A 15541-nucleotide genomic window follows, 5' to 3' on the forward strand; every position below is an offset into this window, starting at 1 on the left:
TCCCACTAGGGTACCGATTTCCTTTTTTGGGCCCTCAGATTAAGGATCTGAAGAACTCCTGAGGTAAATTAATTAAAACACAAATCAATTAAAACCAAGACAACACAGTCTGGTCCACTAGCAGCAGTAACTGGAAAGAAATGGAGAAAATGGCTGAAATGAAAACCTACAGCCATTACAGCTCTCCAGGATATGAGTCTGATGCCCCTGACTTAGATGAAGGTCACATCACATGTCTGGAGCCCACCATGCAGCACTACAGAATATTCAGAATGACTTATTCTTTTTCTTATCTTAATGTCATTGGAAAGAACAGGAAATGGTAGAAGTCAGGACAAACAGTGAGAAAGACAGAGACAGACACACGGATAGTGGAGAAGACGCCTGCACTCACCTCTCACGGTCACCTGCACTCGCTCACTTGTTTTCTTCTCAGTCTTCTTCCCTTCTGCCTCCACCTCACACCAGTAACTGACGGACTTCTCTGGTCGAGCTGATGGAATTGTGAACTCCGACTCTGAAAGTCTTTCACTCACAGGTTCCTCATCTCGGTAGAATTTGTATCTCAGTCGTGTGCTCTGCACTTGACTCTCAGACTGACACCTCAGGGTCACAGCGTCACCTTGCCACAATTTGGTACTGGGGTGGACTGTCAGGGTGGGCTTGGTGAACAGCTCTGTGGAGATTAAGAGAGGAGAAAACAATAAACAGGAAAAGTAACTGAAATAATCATGAAAAGTACACAATTAAAAAAAATAATTAAAAATAATCTTTAATGTTGATGTATGATTCAACCAAATCGCCTGCTGTACGTGTCTGAGCTTCACTGCCCTGAGTAAAACCAACGAAAGAAAAAAAACTTTGATAAGAAGAAAGTGCAATTTATAACAAAAACGTAGTGGATTTGGTGATTTTCATCACAAACTTTTGATATCCTATGCTTGGCACATTAGAGTGCTTATCAAGTATCATTTAAAAATGCATGTATTTCATTTTATTTTATGAAATCCATCCATCCTTCCATTCCCTAACCCGCTATATCCTAACTACAGGGTCACAGGGGTCTTCTGGAGCCAATCCCAGCCAACACAGGGCGCAAGGCAGTAAACAAACCCTGGGCAGGACGCCAGCCCAATGCAGATTTTATAAAATTAAGTACGTAGACTGCATTTATTTGTACAGAATAAAAAACACGTCTTCTGCCACTTGGCTCTGGTTCAGCTCTTAACTGTTCTCAGTTTACGTGTCCATTATGTGTTTGTGTGAATTTTCTTCAGCGGATCACGTCAATCTGCATTGTTATGGTGGGCTGGCGTCCGTTCCAAGGATGATTTCTGTCCTGCTCCCCAATATTAATGTTCACTCCCTGAAGCTCCGGGCTTGAGAAGCAGAAATGAATGAATAAATTAAATGTTTGCACTCACTTTATTTGCTAATGTGCTGAAAATATTTTTCTTTAACACTGAAAACCTCACATTAGTAATGTCTGAAGATGACGTGTTCCTCTCTACCTCACATGTCGCCACTGACCCATTAAATGAGCTCCACTTGTGAGATGTTATGTTGAGAGAATCAGAGTCAGAGTGATAAAAAATAGGAATTTAAAGAGTAACTAAATTCAAGAAAAGGATAAAAATAAATATAAACCAGATATTCTAAAGAATACACAGACTGATTAATTTACAATTCAGTTTTCCATTGTAGCGCAATCCACATTTTATCACTTTCTACAAAAGTAGATTTTTATCATTTCTGATTATATGTATTTTTTTGAATTTTCTTTTCATTTTTCAATTTTCTTAATTAAATGTGCAGTAAACATTCACTCATTTATTTTTTAAGCTGGAATTTTTTATTCCATTCTGTTAGGTGTATGAACTTCATTACAGCAACATCACTCATGAGGCAGGACGGACCCCCATACAAGAAACCAGTGCATTACAAGGCATACATTCACACACACACACACACACACAGAGGCTCTCTTTCCTCCATTCACCAATTTCTTGAATTTTCTTAATCCAGTTTTAGTGTTATGGTAATCTGTGGCACCAACAGGGCTAATTCAGGACTCAGAAATTGCGGGGATGCCAGTCCATTATAGGGTACACTGTCATTCAACAAGCAAACTGACCAAATCTCTACAATGTGAGAGGATTAGTGTGGCTACTTCTGACCTTCATGTAGTCACACACTCACCATTAACACTCAGATTAACAGCATTACTGGGATATGTATGATGAGGTGGATCATCTCTGTGGGCTTCACACCAGTATGGTCCACTGTCAGACTGAGTCACAGACTGGATGGTGTAAGTGGGTCCAGTGACATCTTTAGTTGGACTCCCCCTGTTTGCCACATTCCCTCTGTACCACTGATACCTCCAGCCAGTAAAGCTGCCATCAATGCTGCAGTCCATGATCACCGTGTCTCCAGTGTACATCACGTCTCTCTGTCTCTGCAGTGTCAGTCTGGCCTTTGGGTGTCTTGCAGAGAAAAAGAAATGAGAAGCTCAGGCTGTGTTATTCTGGTGTGAGCACACGTCAGGCCAGTCTGCTATTCAAATCCTCGTTTACATCTACATTCTATTTTTGTTCGTGAGAGCATTTTCTGAAAGTGTTTTATTTAACAATATTTTAGTAAAAATAACGATGTTTTGCATAATGTTGAGCATATAATTGGACTGCGATTCTAACTTGTCTCTAGTGTGTGCTTGGTGTGTTGGTGTGGGTGTCCTGCGGTAGGTTGGCGCTCTGCCAAGGATTGGTTCCTGCCTTGCGCCCTGTGTTGGCTTGGATTGGCTCCAGCAGACCCCTGTGACCCTGTGTTCCGATTCAGCGGGTTGGAAAATGGATGGATGGACATGTGGCTTATACAACATGAGTAATTTGAGATTTGTTCTCATTTTTTAATGATTAAAAATTACTTAATCTATTTTTCCAGCTGTTTTATTCCATTCCATTGGTGAAATGGACCCTATTTAAATAGAATCACTCATGAGGCAGGATGGACCCCCTGTACAAGACACCAGTACATCACAGGACATTCATTCACACACACACACACACACACACACAGGCTCTCTTTCCTCCATTCACCACTTCCCTGAATTTTCTTAAATCAGTTTTAATGTTATGGTGAACTTTAGCCTCTCAGCGCCATCAGGGCTAATTCAGTGCTCAAGACTGGGGGATGCCAGTCAATTATAGGGTACACTGACGTTCCAACAAGCAAACTGACCAAATCTCTAGAATGTGTGAGGATTACTGTGACCACTCCTGACCTTCCCGTAGTCACACACTCACTGTTAACAATCAGAGGATTAGGACAAAACTAAGAACAAAAAATTACATTAATGGTGAAAACTCCACACAGACAGTGAACAGATCAGGACTGACACCTGAGCCCCTCAGATTATGGAGAAGAAGCACCAGCCATTGTACCCCCAGTCCTTTAGTCAGGTCTTTCAGATTTATTGCAGGAATCATCAATTTCACTTTTCAAAAGACAGGGAGGCTTCTTTACAGTTGACCAGTACCCTGGAGATTTTAAATTGCAACTCAAATGGATGTTCATTAAAATGTGTTTTAAACTTGATATTCTGCTGATTTGTCGAAATAGTAAGTTGTTTCACAAGATGTAGAAGATGCTGCTGTCTCGATCAGAAGGGATGAGCCTGGAGCTGCTGGATTTGAACAAACTGATGTTTATTTGCCACAGCAACACAACATGTGGGTGACGAGGCCATCAACTCAGGTGGCACTTTGTTAAGGGTTGTATTTTCATATAACAGAATGTTTATTAACTTAGTGAAGTAACAATACTGTAGTGGCCAGCAAAGACAGAGGTCTTCATCCAGTTATCTTCATGTTCACATGTCACTTTTATCCACAGCTCAGTTGTCCAAGTTGTCACATAAAGCAGGACAGTTGGTTACTCACCAGCTTTGTGTTTAGATGCACATCAAAAGCCCTCCATGCCCTGAACATGAACAGCGGGTTGTAACCCACTATGATGTTTATGTGTCGCTGAATGCTTTTGGATACGGCGCAGTAATTCAGTAAAGGCTTATGGTGAATATCTTTGTTGTTTAAACGTTTATAATCACACCACAAGAAAAAAGAAAAATACAAAAAGATGAAAATGTAAACTGTAAAACTGACATGCACATTCAGTGGTGATTCATTTGCTTACTCTGAAAACTGTGAGAAATATTTTAATTTTAAAAGTTTCAAACTTCTTGCCACACCACACATTTTGAGAATGAAAATTGCGTAGGCGTCTGTCAGAGTTAAAGAGCAGTGTGTGGTGTTGGCGTTTGCCTTCATGATTTTCACTTTTTATACTATGTATACATTGATTTGTCATTTTGTAAACTCTTTTCAATTTAAGGAGTGTTATTAAGGTGTCAGTCACATGTTCTCAAGAGAATGGGATGCACCTGAGCCAAGCACTTGTGTCATAGCAGAGGGATTGTAAGAGTTCCTGTTTAGAGACATTAAAAGTATTGATATGGATTTTTGTCAACTTCTGGGATGATGTTATAAATATCCACCTTAATAAAAGAAACAGCGTCTGTGTGTCTGTCTGGGTGTCTTTCGGGTTGTGATGTATCTGACATTCTCATAGATGTTGCATCACAAACAGTAACACTCCTTTTCATTCATTCATTCATTCATTTTCCATCTCTTATACTAAGCCAGGTTGCCATTGCAAAAATCTTAGCAGTGAGACATAAACGTTATTTTCCTCTGCCACACTTGCCAGCTCATTAGTGTGGGATCCCAAGGTGTTCCCAGGCCTTATGGAATATATAATCCTAGAACCCTGGGTCATCTTGGCGGTCTCTGTCCAGCTGGTCATGCCTGTTAAACCTCCACAGGGAGGCGTCCATATCAGATTACTGAACCTCCTCAATTGGCTCCTGTTGATGTGGAGGGTCAGCAGCTCTACTCTGAGGCTCTCCCAGATTTCTGTGCTTCTCACCCAATCCTGCATGACTTATCTGACACTCTGCTTCCATCTAAATATTTCCCTCTGAGGTATCACTTCAAGTCGTTGTACTATTTAGTGGGTGACACTTGTTTAATTAGACTATTAGCACCTCTGAGATGACAGAAACATCACATGTTAGGAGACGCCTGCACTCACCTCTCACGGTCACCTGCACTCGCTCACTTGTTTTCTTCTCAGTCTTCTTCCCTTCTGCCTCCACCTCACACCAGTAACTGCCGGACTTCTCTGGTCGAGCTGATGGAATTGTGAACTCTGACTCTGAAGCTCTTTGACTCACAGGTTGCTTGTCTTTGTAGAATTTGTATCTCAGTCGTGTTTCCTGCACTCGACTCTCAGACTGACACCTCAGGGTCACAGCGTCACCTTCCCACACTGAGGTTTTGGGGTCAACTTTTAGGCTGGGCTTACTGAACAACTCTGTGAAGAAGAAAAGAGAAGAAAACCAATAAACAGGATCAGTAAATAAAGTAAGCATGAAAATTGCAAGCTGACAAAAGTTAGAAAATCTGAACTTTTAGTATTAACATCTGACACAAAACAAATCACCTGCTGTACGTGTCTGAGTTTCACTGTTCTGAGTAAAATGAATGAAAGTAAAAAAAAAAAAAATAAAGTGCAGTCTCTAACAAAAACTTTAATGATTTAATGATTTTCATCATATACATCAGGTATCCTATGTTTGCCACATTAGAGTGCTTCTCAAGTATCATTTAAAATGCATGTATTTGATTTTATTTTCTAAAATTAAAAAAGTAAACTGCATTCATTTGTACAGATCAAAAAACACGCCTTCCACCACTTGGCTCTGGTTCAGCTCTTAACTGTCATGTCTTCAGTTCTGAGTTTATGTGTCCATTATGTGTTTGTGTAAATTTCCTTCAGTGTATCACGTCAATCTGTATTGTTATGGTGGGCTGGCGTCCCTTCCAGGGCTGATTTCTGGCGCTGCCCCCCAATATTAATGTTCACTCCCTGAAGCTCTGGGCTGGGGAAGCAGAAATGAATGAATGAGTTAATAAATGAAATGTTTGCACTCTCGCTTTCTTTTGCTAATGTGCTGAAAACATTGTTCTTTAACACTGAAAACCTCACATTAGTAATGTCTGAAGATAGAATACAATACAATACAATACAGTTTATTTTTGTATAGCCCAAAATCACACAGGAAGTGCCGCAATGGGCTTTAACAGGCCCTGCCTCTTGACAGCCCCCCAGCCTTGACTCTCTGAGAAGACAAGGAAAAACTCCCAAAAAAGCTTGTAGGAAAAATGAAAGAAACCTCGGGAAAGGCAGTTCAAAGAGAGACCCCTTTCCAGGTAGGTTGGGCGTGCAGTGGGTGTCAAAAGAAGGGGGTCAATACAATACAATACACAGAACAGAACAAATCCTTAATAGAGCATAAAATTAAAAATTGATGTGATGATGTGTTCCTCGCTACCTCACATGTCGCCACTAACCCATTAAATGAGCTCCACTTGTGAGATGTTATGTTGAGAGAATCAGAGTCAGAGTGAAAAAAATAGGAATTTAAAGAGTGACTAAATTCAAGAAAAGGATAAAAATAAATACAAGCCAGATATCCTAAAGAATACACAGATTGATTAATTTACAATTCAAATTTCGATTGTAGTGCAAACCACATTTTATCACTTTCTGCATTAGCAGATTTTATCATTTCTGATTGTATGTATGTTTTTGAATTTTTTTTTTTTTTTCAGTTTTCTTAATTAAATGTGCAGTAAACATTCACTCATTCCACTCCTGCTGTTTTATTCCATTCTGTTAGGTGTATGGAACAAATTACAGCAACATCACTCATGAGGCAGGACGGACCCCCATACAAGACCCCAGTGCATCACAGGGCATACATTTACACACACACGCACACACACACACACACACACATTGCCTTTCCTCCTGAATTTTCTTAATCCATTTTTATTGTTATGGTGAGCTATGGCCTCTCAGCACCATCAGGGCTAATTCTTGCCTTTATGGGGTACACTGACTTTCAACAAGCAAACTGACCAAATCTCTAGAATGTGAGAGGATTAGCCTGACCTTCCTGTAGTCACACACTCACCTTTAACTGTCAGACTAACAGCATTACTGGGACGTGAGCGATGAGGAGGATCATCTCTTTGGGCTTCACACCAGTATGGTCCCCTGTCAGACTGAGTCACAGACTGGATGGTGTAAGTGGGTCCAGTGACATCTTTAGTTGGACTCCCCCTGTTTGCCACATTCCCTCTGTACCACTGATACCTCCAGACAGTAAAGCTGTCATCAATTCTACAGTCCATGGTCACCGTGTCTCCAGTGTACACCACATCTCTGTGTCTCCTCAGTGTCAGTGTGGCCTTTGGGTGTTCTGCAGAGAAAAAGAAACAAGAAGGTCAGGTTGTGTTAGTCTGGTGTGAACACACGTCAGGCCATCCAGTCCACAATTCAAATCCTCGTTTGCTTCTACGTTGTATTTTTGTTTGCACGAACATTTTCTGAAAGTGGTGAATTTAACAATATTTTAGTAAACATTGGGGACTGGGTGGTCTCATGGTCTGGAATCCCTGCAGATTTTATTTTTTTCTCCAGTTGTCTGGAGTTTTTTTTTTTGTTTGTTTTTCCTGTCCTCCCAGGCCATCGGACCTTACTTTTATTCTATGTTAATTAATGTTGACTTATTTTTCTTACTGTGTCTTTTATTTTTTTATTCTTCATTATATAAAGCAATCTGAGCTACACTTTCGTATGAAAAGCTACATAAATAAATGTTGTTGTTGTTGATGTGCTTTTCACAATGTTGAACATATGACAACTTGACATGTGGCTTAAAGAACATGAGTAATGTGAGATTTTGTCTCATTTTTCTAATGATTAAACATTATTAATTTATTTTGCCAGCTGTTTTATTCAATTCCATTAGATAAATGGACCATATTCAAACAACATGGCTCATGAGACAGGATGGACCCCTGTAGAAGACACCAGTACATCACAGGACATTCATTCACACACTCACACACACACACACGGTACACACACACACACACACACAAACACACACACACGCACGCTCTCTTTCCTCCATTCACTAATTTCCTAAACTTTCGTAATCCAGTTTTAATGTTATGGTGAGCTTTAGCCTCTCAGCGCCATCAGGGCTAATTCAGTACACAAGACTGGGGGGAGATGCCAGTCCCTTATAGGGTACACTGACTTTCGACAAGCAAACTGATCAAATCTTTAGAATGTGTGAGGATTACTGTGACCACTCCTGATCTTCCTGTAGTCACACACTCACTTTTTACAATCAGAGGATTAGGACAAAACTGAGAAATAAAATAAAAACAAATTAAAGGTGAAACTCCACACAGACAGTGAACAGATCAGGACTGACACCTGAGCCCCTCAGAATATGGAGAAGAAGCACCAGCCATTGTGCCCACAGTCCTTTAGTCAGGTCTTTCAGATTTATTGTACGAATCATCAATTTAACCTTTCAAAAGACAGGGAGGCTTCTTTACAGTTGACCAGTACCCTGGAGTTTTTAAATTGCAACTCAAATGAATGTTCATTAAAATGTGTTTTAAACTTGATATTCTGCTGATTTGTCTAAATAGTAAGTTGTTTCACAAGATGTAGAAGATGCTGCTGTCTCGATCAGAAGGGATGAGCCTGGTGCTGCTGGATTTGAACAAACTGATGTTTATTTGCCACAGCAACACAACATGTGGGTGACTCAGGTGGCACTTTGTTAAGGGTTGCATTTTCATATAACAGAATATTTTTACGATTTTTTTGATGTAACAATACTGTAGTGGCCTGGAAAGACAGAGGTCTTCATTCAGGTATCTTCATGTTCACATGTCACTTTTAACCACAGCTCAGTTGTCCAAGTTGTCACGCGCAGCAGGAGAGCAGGACAGTTGGTTGCTTGCGGGTTTGGTGTTTGTGTCAAAAGCCCTCGATACTGTGAACTGGAATAGCGGGTTGTAAACCACTTTAATGTTTATGTGTCGCTGAATGCTTCTGAATACGGTGCAGTAATTTAATAAAGGCTTATGGTGAATATCTTTGTTGTGCAACAGTTTATAATCCATCCATTTTCTAACCCGCTGAATCTGAACACAGGTTCACAAATAAAGAATTCAAAATAATGAGAATATAAACTGTAAAATGCAGACATGGGGAGAACATGCATTCAGTACCCGGTCTGAATGCGAGGCAGCATTTGCTTAATTTGAAAACTGTACCAAAATATTTTCATTTTAAACTTTCAAATTTCATATAATACAATTCGCACTGCCCCACCGCACCATGCAATTCTGAGAATCAAAAATGCTTAGGCACCTGTCAGAGTTGAATTTCAGTACGTGGTGTTGGTGTTTTCCTTCCTGATTTTCACTTTTTCTACTCTGCACACACTGATTATGTCATTTTGTAACTCTTCTTAATGTATGGAGTGTTATTAAGGTGTCAGTCACATGTTCTCTAGGGAATGGGATGCACCTGAGCCAAATACGTGTGTCACAAGCAGAGGGGCTGCTGGGAATGAGATATTTCCATCCATCAATTATCCAAACACAGGGGTCTGCTGGAGCCAATCCCAGCCAACACAGGGTGCAAGGCAGGAACCAATCCTGGGCAGGGTGCCAACCCACCACAGGACACACAATCCACCTAACCTGCATGTCTTTGGACTGTGGGAGGAAACTGGAGCGCCCGGAGGAAACCCACACAGACAGAACATGCAAACTCCACGCAGGGAGGACCCAGGAAGCGAACCCGGGTCTCCTAACTGCGAGGCAGCAGCACTACCACTGCACCACTGTGCCGCCCAAATGAGATATTTTACATTTTTATTTTTATTAAATTTGAAAACTTACAAAATTTTTCTAAAATCCTGTTTTGGTTTTCTCATTCTGGAGTATTGCATAAGAAACATAAGCAACCTAAGAGATCTGACAAACGAGAGGAGACCATTCAGTCCATTTGTCGCCTGTGTGTTTAGCTAATAACTCAGCGGTCCTGACATCTCATTCAGATTCTTCTTAAAGGATTTTGTTTATTGTTTGATGAGGAAAAAAATGAATTTAAATGATTTTAGTTCAAGACTGCAACATAACAAAATGTGATTAAAGTGGCGAGGTCTGAATACTTTCTGAATCCACTGTACGTATATTTTTAGCTACAATTTAATATTTTAGTTATACTTATTTATTTAGTTTGCATTTAAACACATTAAATATTTTTGTGTGTAGTTTGAACACAAGATGGTATAAGAGCTGCACATCGAGGGCCTTTTGAAATGTAAATATCCAGAAAGAAATTGAAACACAAAAGTACACACATTAGGCTGAGGATTCCAAGAGTTCCTATTTAGAGACATTAAAAGTATTGATATGGAGTTGTGTCTCCTTCAGGGAAGATGTTGTAACAATCCACCTTAAGATCAGAATCAGCGTCTGTGTGTCTGTCTGGGTGTCCAGTTGTGATGTCTCTGTCATTCCTATAGATGGCGCATCACAAACACAAGCACTGCTTTTCATTCATTCATTCATTCCTTTTCCACCTCTTATCCTACTTCAGGTCGCTGGGGCAAAAGTCTCAGCAGTGAGGCACAAACGTTCTTCTCCACTGCCACACTTCCCAGCTCTTTAGTGTGTAATCCCAAGACATTCCCAGGCATTCCGGATGATATAATCCTAGAACCCTGGGTCATCCCATGGTCTCTGTCCATCTGTTCATGCTCATTAAACCTCCATAGGGAGGCGTCCGTATCAGATTACCAAACCTCCTCAATTACTCATCTCAATGCGGAGGATCAACAGCTCTACTTCAAGTCTCTCCCAGATGTCTGTGCTTCTCATCCTATCCTCCATGGCTTGTCTGACACTCTGCTTCCTTCTAAATATTTCCCTCTGAGGTATCACTTCAAGTCACTGCACTATTTACTGTGTGCCACTTGTTTAATTAGACTATTAGTACCTCTGAGATGTCGGACACATCACACGTTAGGAGACACTTGCACTCACCTCTCACGGTCACCTGCACTCGCTCACTTGTTTTCTTCTCAGTCTTCTTCCCTTCTGCCTCCACCTCACACCAGTAACTGCCGGACTTCTCTGGTCGAGCTGATGGAATTCTGAACTCCGACTCTGAAGCTCCTTGACTCACAGGTTCCTGGTCTCTGTAGAATTTGTATCTCAGTTGTGTCCCCTGCACTTTACTCTCCGACTGACACCTCAGGGTCACAGTGTCACCTTCCCACAATGTGGTACTGGGGTCGACTATCAGGGTGGGCTTACTGAAGAGTTCTGTGAAGAACAAAAGAGAAGAAAAACAATAAACAGGATGATTGAATAAACAGTCTTAGAAACTGCAGGTTTATACCTAAGAGAATCAAAAGTTTGGGCTCTCAGTGTCTGACACAACACAAATCACCAGTTTGAGCTCAACAGTAAACTACACCTTGTGAATAAAATACAATTTAAAAAACTTGTGATATATAATAAAAGAGCAAGTTATAACAAACATTTTATTATGAATTGAAGTCGGTGACTTTCATGTGTCAGATGCCTTTGATCCCTGTGTTCAGCGCACTCTTACAAAGTTAAACATATTTAGTTCAGTTTATTTTGAACTCCACCAAGTAAAAATGACACCTTGTTGTGCAGATATTGCCTTACAGGTTTGGTTTCTGGTTCAGCTCCTAACTGTCGTGCCTTTTGTGTTAAGTTTACGTGTTCATCTCATTTGTGTGAACATCATTCATTTTTCTTTAACCAATGAAGACCACTCATTTCATTGTCATGTTCAGGAATGTCATTGTCATGTTCAGGAATGAGTTTGAGACGACTTTTACTTTGTGAGGTGATGCATTATCAGGGTGGGAGTAGCCATTAGGAGATGGGCCAATTGTGGCCATGAAGTATGTACAAGCAGTGATTAATTAGTGTTAACAAGCAGAAACTGTGCCAAGAATAAATGTCGCACACCATTACAGCACCACCAGCAGCCTGGACTGTTGACACAAGGCAGACTGGAGGTTTGGATTCATGCTGTTGGTGTCAAATTCAGACCCTACCATCTGTGTGCTTCACTAGAAATTGAGATTCATCTGACCAGAGTACATTTTTCCTGTCTTCAACTGTCCAGTTCAGGTCGGCTGGTGACCACTTCTACCACAGCTGTGTGTTCTGGGGTGACAGAAGTAGAACCCAAGGTGGTCTTTTGCTGTTGTAGCCCCTCCACCTGAAGGTTTAACGTGTTGTGTGATGCTCTTCTTCTTCTCCACTGTTGTACAGGCTGGTTATCTCAGTTACCACAGCTGTCCTGCCAGCTCAAACCAGTCTGGCTGTTCTCCTCTGATCTCCCTCATCAATGAAATGTTTCTGTCCACACAGCTGACACTCACTGGATGATTTTTTTTCACACCATTCTAGAAAAACTCTAGAGACTCTTATGTGTTAAAATCCCAGGAGATCAGCATGCACACAATTACACAAACCAGCCCATCTGGCACCAACAATCACAACACGGTTGAAATCACAGAAATCACATTCTGGTGTTTGATGTTATCATTAACTGAAGCTGCTGACCATGAGTTATACAGGATGAGGCAGAAAGGACGGACGTCTTTGAAATGGCTAGAACTCACCACTAGGTGGAGTGACAGATGTGTGGTAGGTGGCGTTAGGTTCGCGAAGTCTTAGCATTTTTTTATTTTCTCTTTAGTTGAAGCCATTGAGCCGTTGATGATAAAACGCCGCGTTTTTGTGTACGACTGTTTTCTCAAGAACAACCAATCTATTACCGCAGTTCAGCGTGAGTTTCGTTGCTATTTCAATATCCACAGAAATAAAGCTGTTCCTGCTCGTAACACTATCTTACGTTGGGTTTAAGCACTTCGTAAACGAGGTACACTAATGAAGAAAAGACCGCCGGGGGCTACACGAACAGCACGTACCCCTGACAATGTGGAAAGCGTAAAACTAGTCCTGCTGCGCAGTCGATCTGCCCGGAAGCATTCTTCTGAACTTGGCCTCAGTAATCGTTCAGTAAGGCGTATTTTGCATTTAGACTTGCATTTCTATCCCTACAAATTGGCTGTTGTGCAACAGTTGAAGGCCAGGGATTACACACAGCGACTGAACTTAGCACATGAAATGGAAGCAATTCTTGAGCAAAACGACAACCTCATTTTGTTCATGATTGATGAAGCTCATTTTCATCTCAACGGCTTGGTGAATCAACAGAATTGTCGTTATTGGGCTTCTGAAAATCCGAAAAAATTACACGAAAGACCACTGCACAGCCCGAAAGAGACGGTTTGGTGCGCTATGGACAGAGCGATGTTGAAAAGAGTGGAGGCCAACTTCCATGAACGCCTTCAGAAATGCATCAGTGATAATGGACACCACATGGGAGATGTTGTTTTTCACACTTGATTTTGTCAAATGCTATTTCAATATCAACTCAAATCTTTCAATAATTTTTTTTTTGTAAGAAAAAAATAACAATTTTCTGATTTTGTAAAAAACGTCCGTCCTTTCTGCCTCACCCTGTAGTAAAAAGTAAGCAAGTAAAGAAAAATTTCATAGTTCAAAGTTACAAAGCAATGAACAATAAAGCAAAAATAAATTGAAATATCAAAAGAAATTACAAAACAAGGACAATATAAAAAAACAGACAGATAGCAGTGCCACCCAAACGCCTGTCTGATGAGACGCATCTGAAGTTAACACTTAAAAAGTTCAACATCGGAATTCATCGAAGCCTCAGGAAAGAAAATGGCCTGTGCCTGCTGTGGCAGAGAGTCTTCTATCTTGATGCTGATGTGCCGCATTCACCACAGTTTAGTTCAAAATGTTTCATCACCATTAAAATCAAACCCTTATTTTCTCTAATGCTCACATTGTGAGGAGCTGTTAGCCAGAACATAAAAACAGAGACATCACTCTGGACTGATGAGTGACAACAGGGATCAGGATTTGAATCCTGACGTTTCTGCTAGCAGTGGCTCAGTTCAGCTCATGGAGATACTGAGACAAATGCCCAGACATGTCACTCCTTGTCACAACGGTGGCACACGATGACAGATAATTATACAGACTGGACAGAGCCAAGAAGAAATGAGCTGAGTCCAAATTCACCTTGAGAGAGCCCTGCATTGTGGAGCAGAAAATTAAAACTTAACGTGAAACTTATGGAGCTTAATGGACTTTCACTGTGTTTGGGTCAATGTCTTTCTATACCTGCTAGAGCAGGAGTCACTTCATCAATATTTTATAGAGGTCACCTCAGAGTGGACAGTGAATTAGAGGAGACATCACTGTTTGTAGTCCCATCTGTTCTTCCACCACAGTGGATTTATTACAACATGAAGTTCAGCTGCTCAAGTCTGTTACCTCCATGACTGCGGTGGTCTCTCTGCTGCTCAAACACTTCATCTCTGCAGTGACAGTGTGACCAGCACAAGTGACTTTACCAGAAACTAACTGGACATGACAGACGTTGTTAGTCAACAAAGATGTAAACTAAAATGAAAGCTTTCTGATTGTTTTACTGCAGGATGTTCATATTTTGTCCAAATTTCACAGAAGTGCGAGGTCAGGATTTAAATGACACAACTGACCAAACAGGACCACAAAAAAGAAGACCAAAGCTGCAAAAACAAAACAAAACAAGAAAATTTACAGAAAAACTTAAAAAGCATTTCTGGTGGCCAAAACATTTAGAATAAATTTAGTGACATATCAGGGTCTCCAGTTCTTCTTTAATTGAATGAAGAGAATACAGAAGGTGAACTGTAGTTATCTACTGTTAAAAATGGAATGAATTCATAAAAGAGATCAAACATTCAGCACAGCAAACTCCCCTCATCTAAAGGCACTGAGTGGCCAAGTGGAGAGAAAGCCCCTCTGCTGTGCTCTACAGTGTTAGACCCCTGTGCCCTGCTGACCCACCTTAGTCACACACTCACCATGAACAGTCAGTGTAACACGATTGCTGAGTCCTAAGACTTGAGGGTAACCAGCTCTGTAGACGTCACATTGGTATTCTCCACTGTCAGACTGACTCACAGACTCGATGGTGTAAGTGCGTTCAGTGGTCTGTTTAACTTCATAATTATGTCCGTTACCAACTTTGTGAAAGCGATATGTCAAGTCAGTGATGCTGTCCTCAACTCTGCACTCCATTGTCACTTTGTCTCCGATGTACACAGGTGTCCTCTCAGGCCTCAGTGTCAGTGTCACCTTTGTGGTTCCTGTGAGGAATAAAAAGATCAGAATGACAAACTGGATTGGAGGAGACAGAAACACAGATGACTATTTCACTGACAGAGATAACTGAACAATCCATCACTCCATCATTGAGCCCCTTTCACTGTGAGTACTGCCATGAAGAACTTTAGAAAGCATGTACCATTTGAATAAACGTACTGTGAAGTTCAGTGAAGGAGTGCAATCACATCACTGTTAACATCTGGAGGACAAAAATAGGAAAGAACAAGAAACTAAAA

The 15541-nt window shown here is 40.9% G+C and overlaps 1 protein-coding gene across 1 annotated transcript; it reads right to left on the reverse strand.

Moving 5' to 3' along the window:
- Positions 1–394: 394 nt before the first annotated feature.
- LOC120519554 (Fc receptor-like protein 6) lies at positions 395–15263 on the reverse strand (the record flags this gene model as incomplete). The annotated part of the gene is made up of 6 exons (XM_039742506.1): positions 15002–15263; positions 11052–11333; positions 7100–7387; positions 5152–5433; positions 2200–2487; positions 395–676 (listed from the first exon to the last, which is right to left on the reverse strand). Coding segments are annotated over exons 1-6 (1639 nt in total), but the record flags the coding sequence as incomplete, so codon positions are not given.
- Positions 15264–15541: the final 278 nt, after the last annotated feature.

This window comes from Polypterus senegalus, unplaced genomic scaffold (genome assembly GCF_016835505.1).
Source record: "Polypterus senegalus isolate Bchr_013 unplaced genomic scaffold, ASM1683550v1 scaffold_1245, whole genome shotgun sequence".
Taxonomy (NCBI): domain Eukaryota; kingdom Metazoa; phylum Chordata; class Cladistia; order Polypteriformes; family Polypteridae; genus Polypterus; species Polypterus senegalus.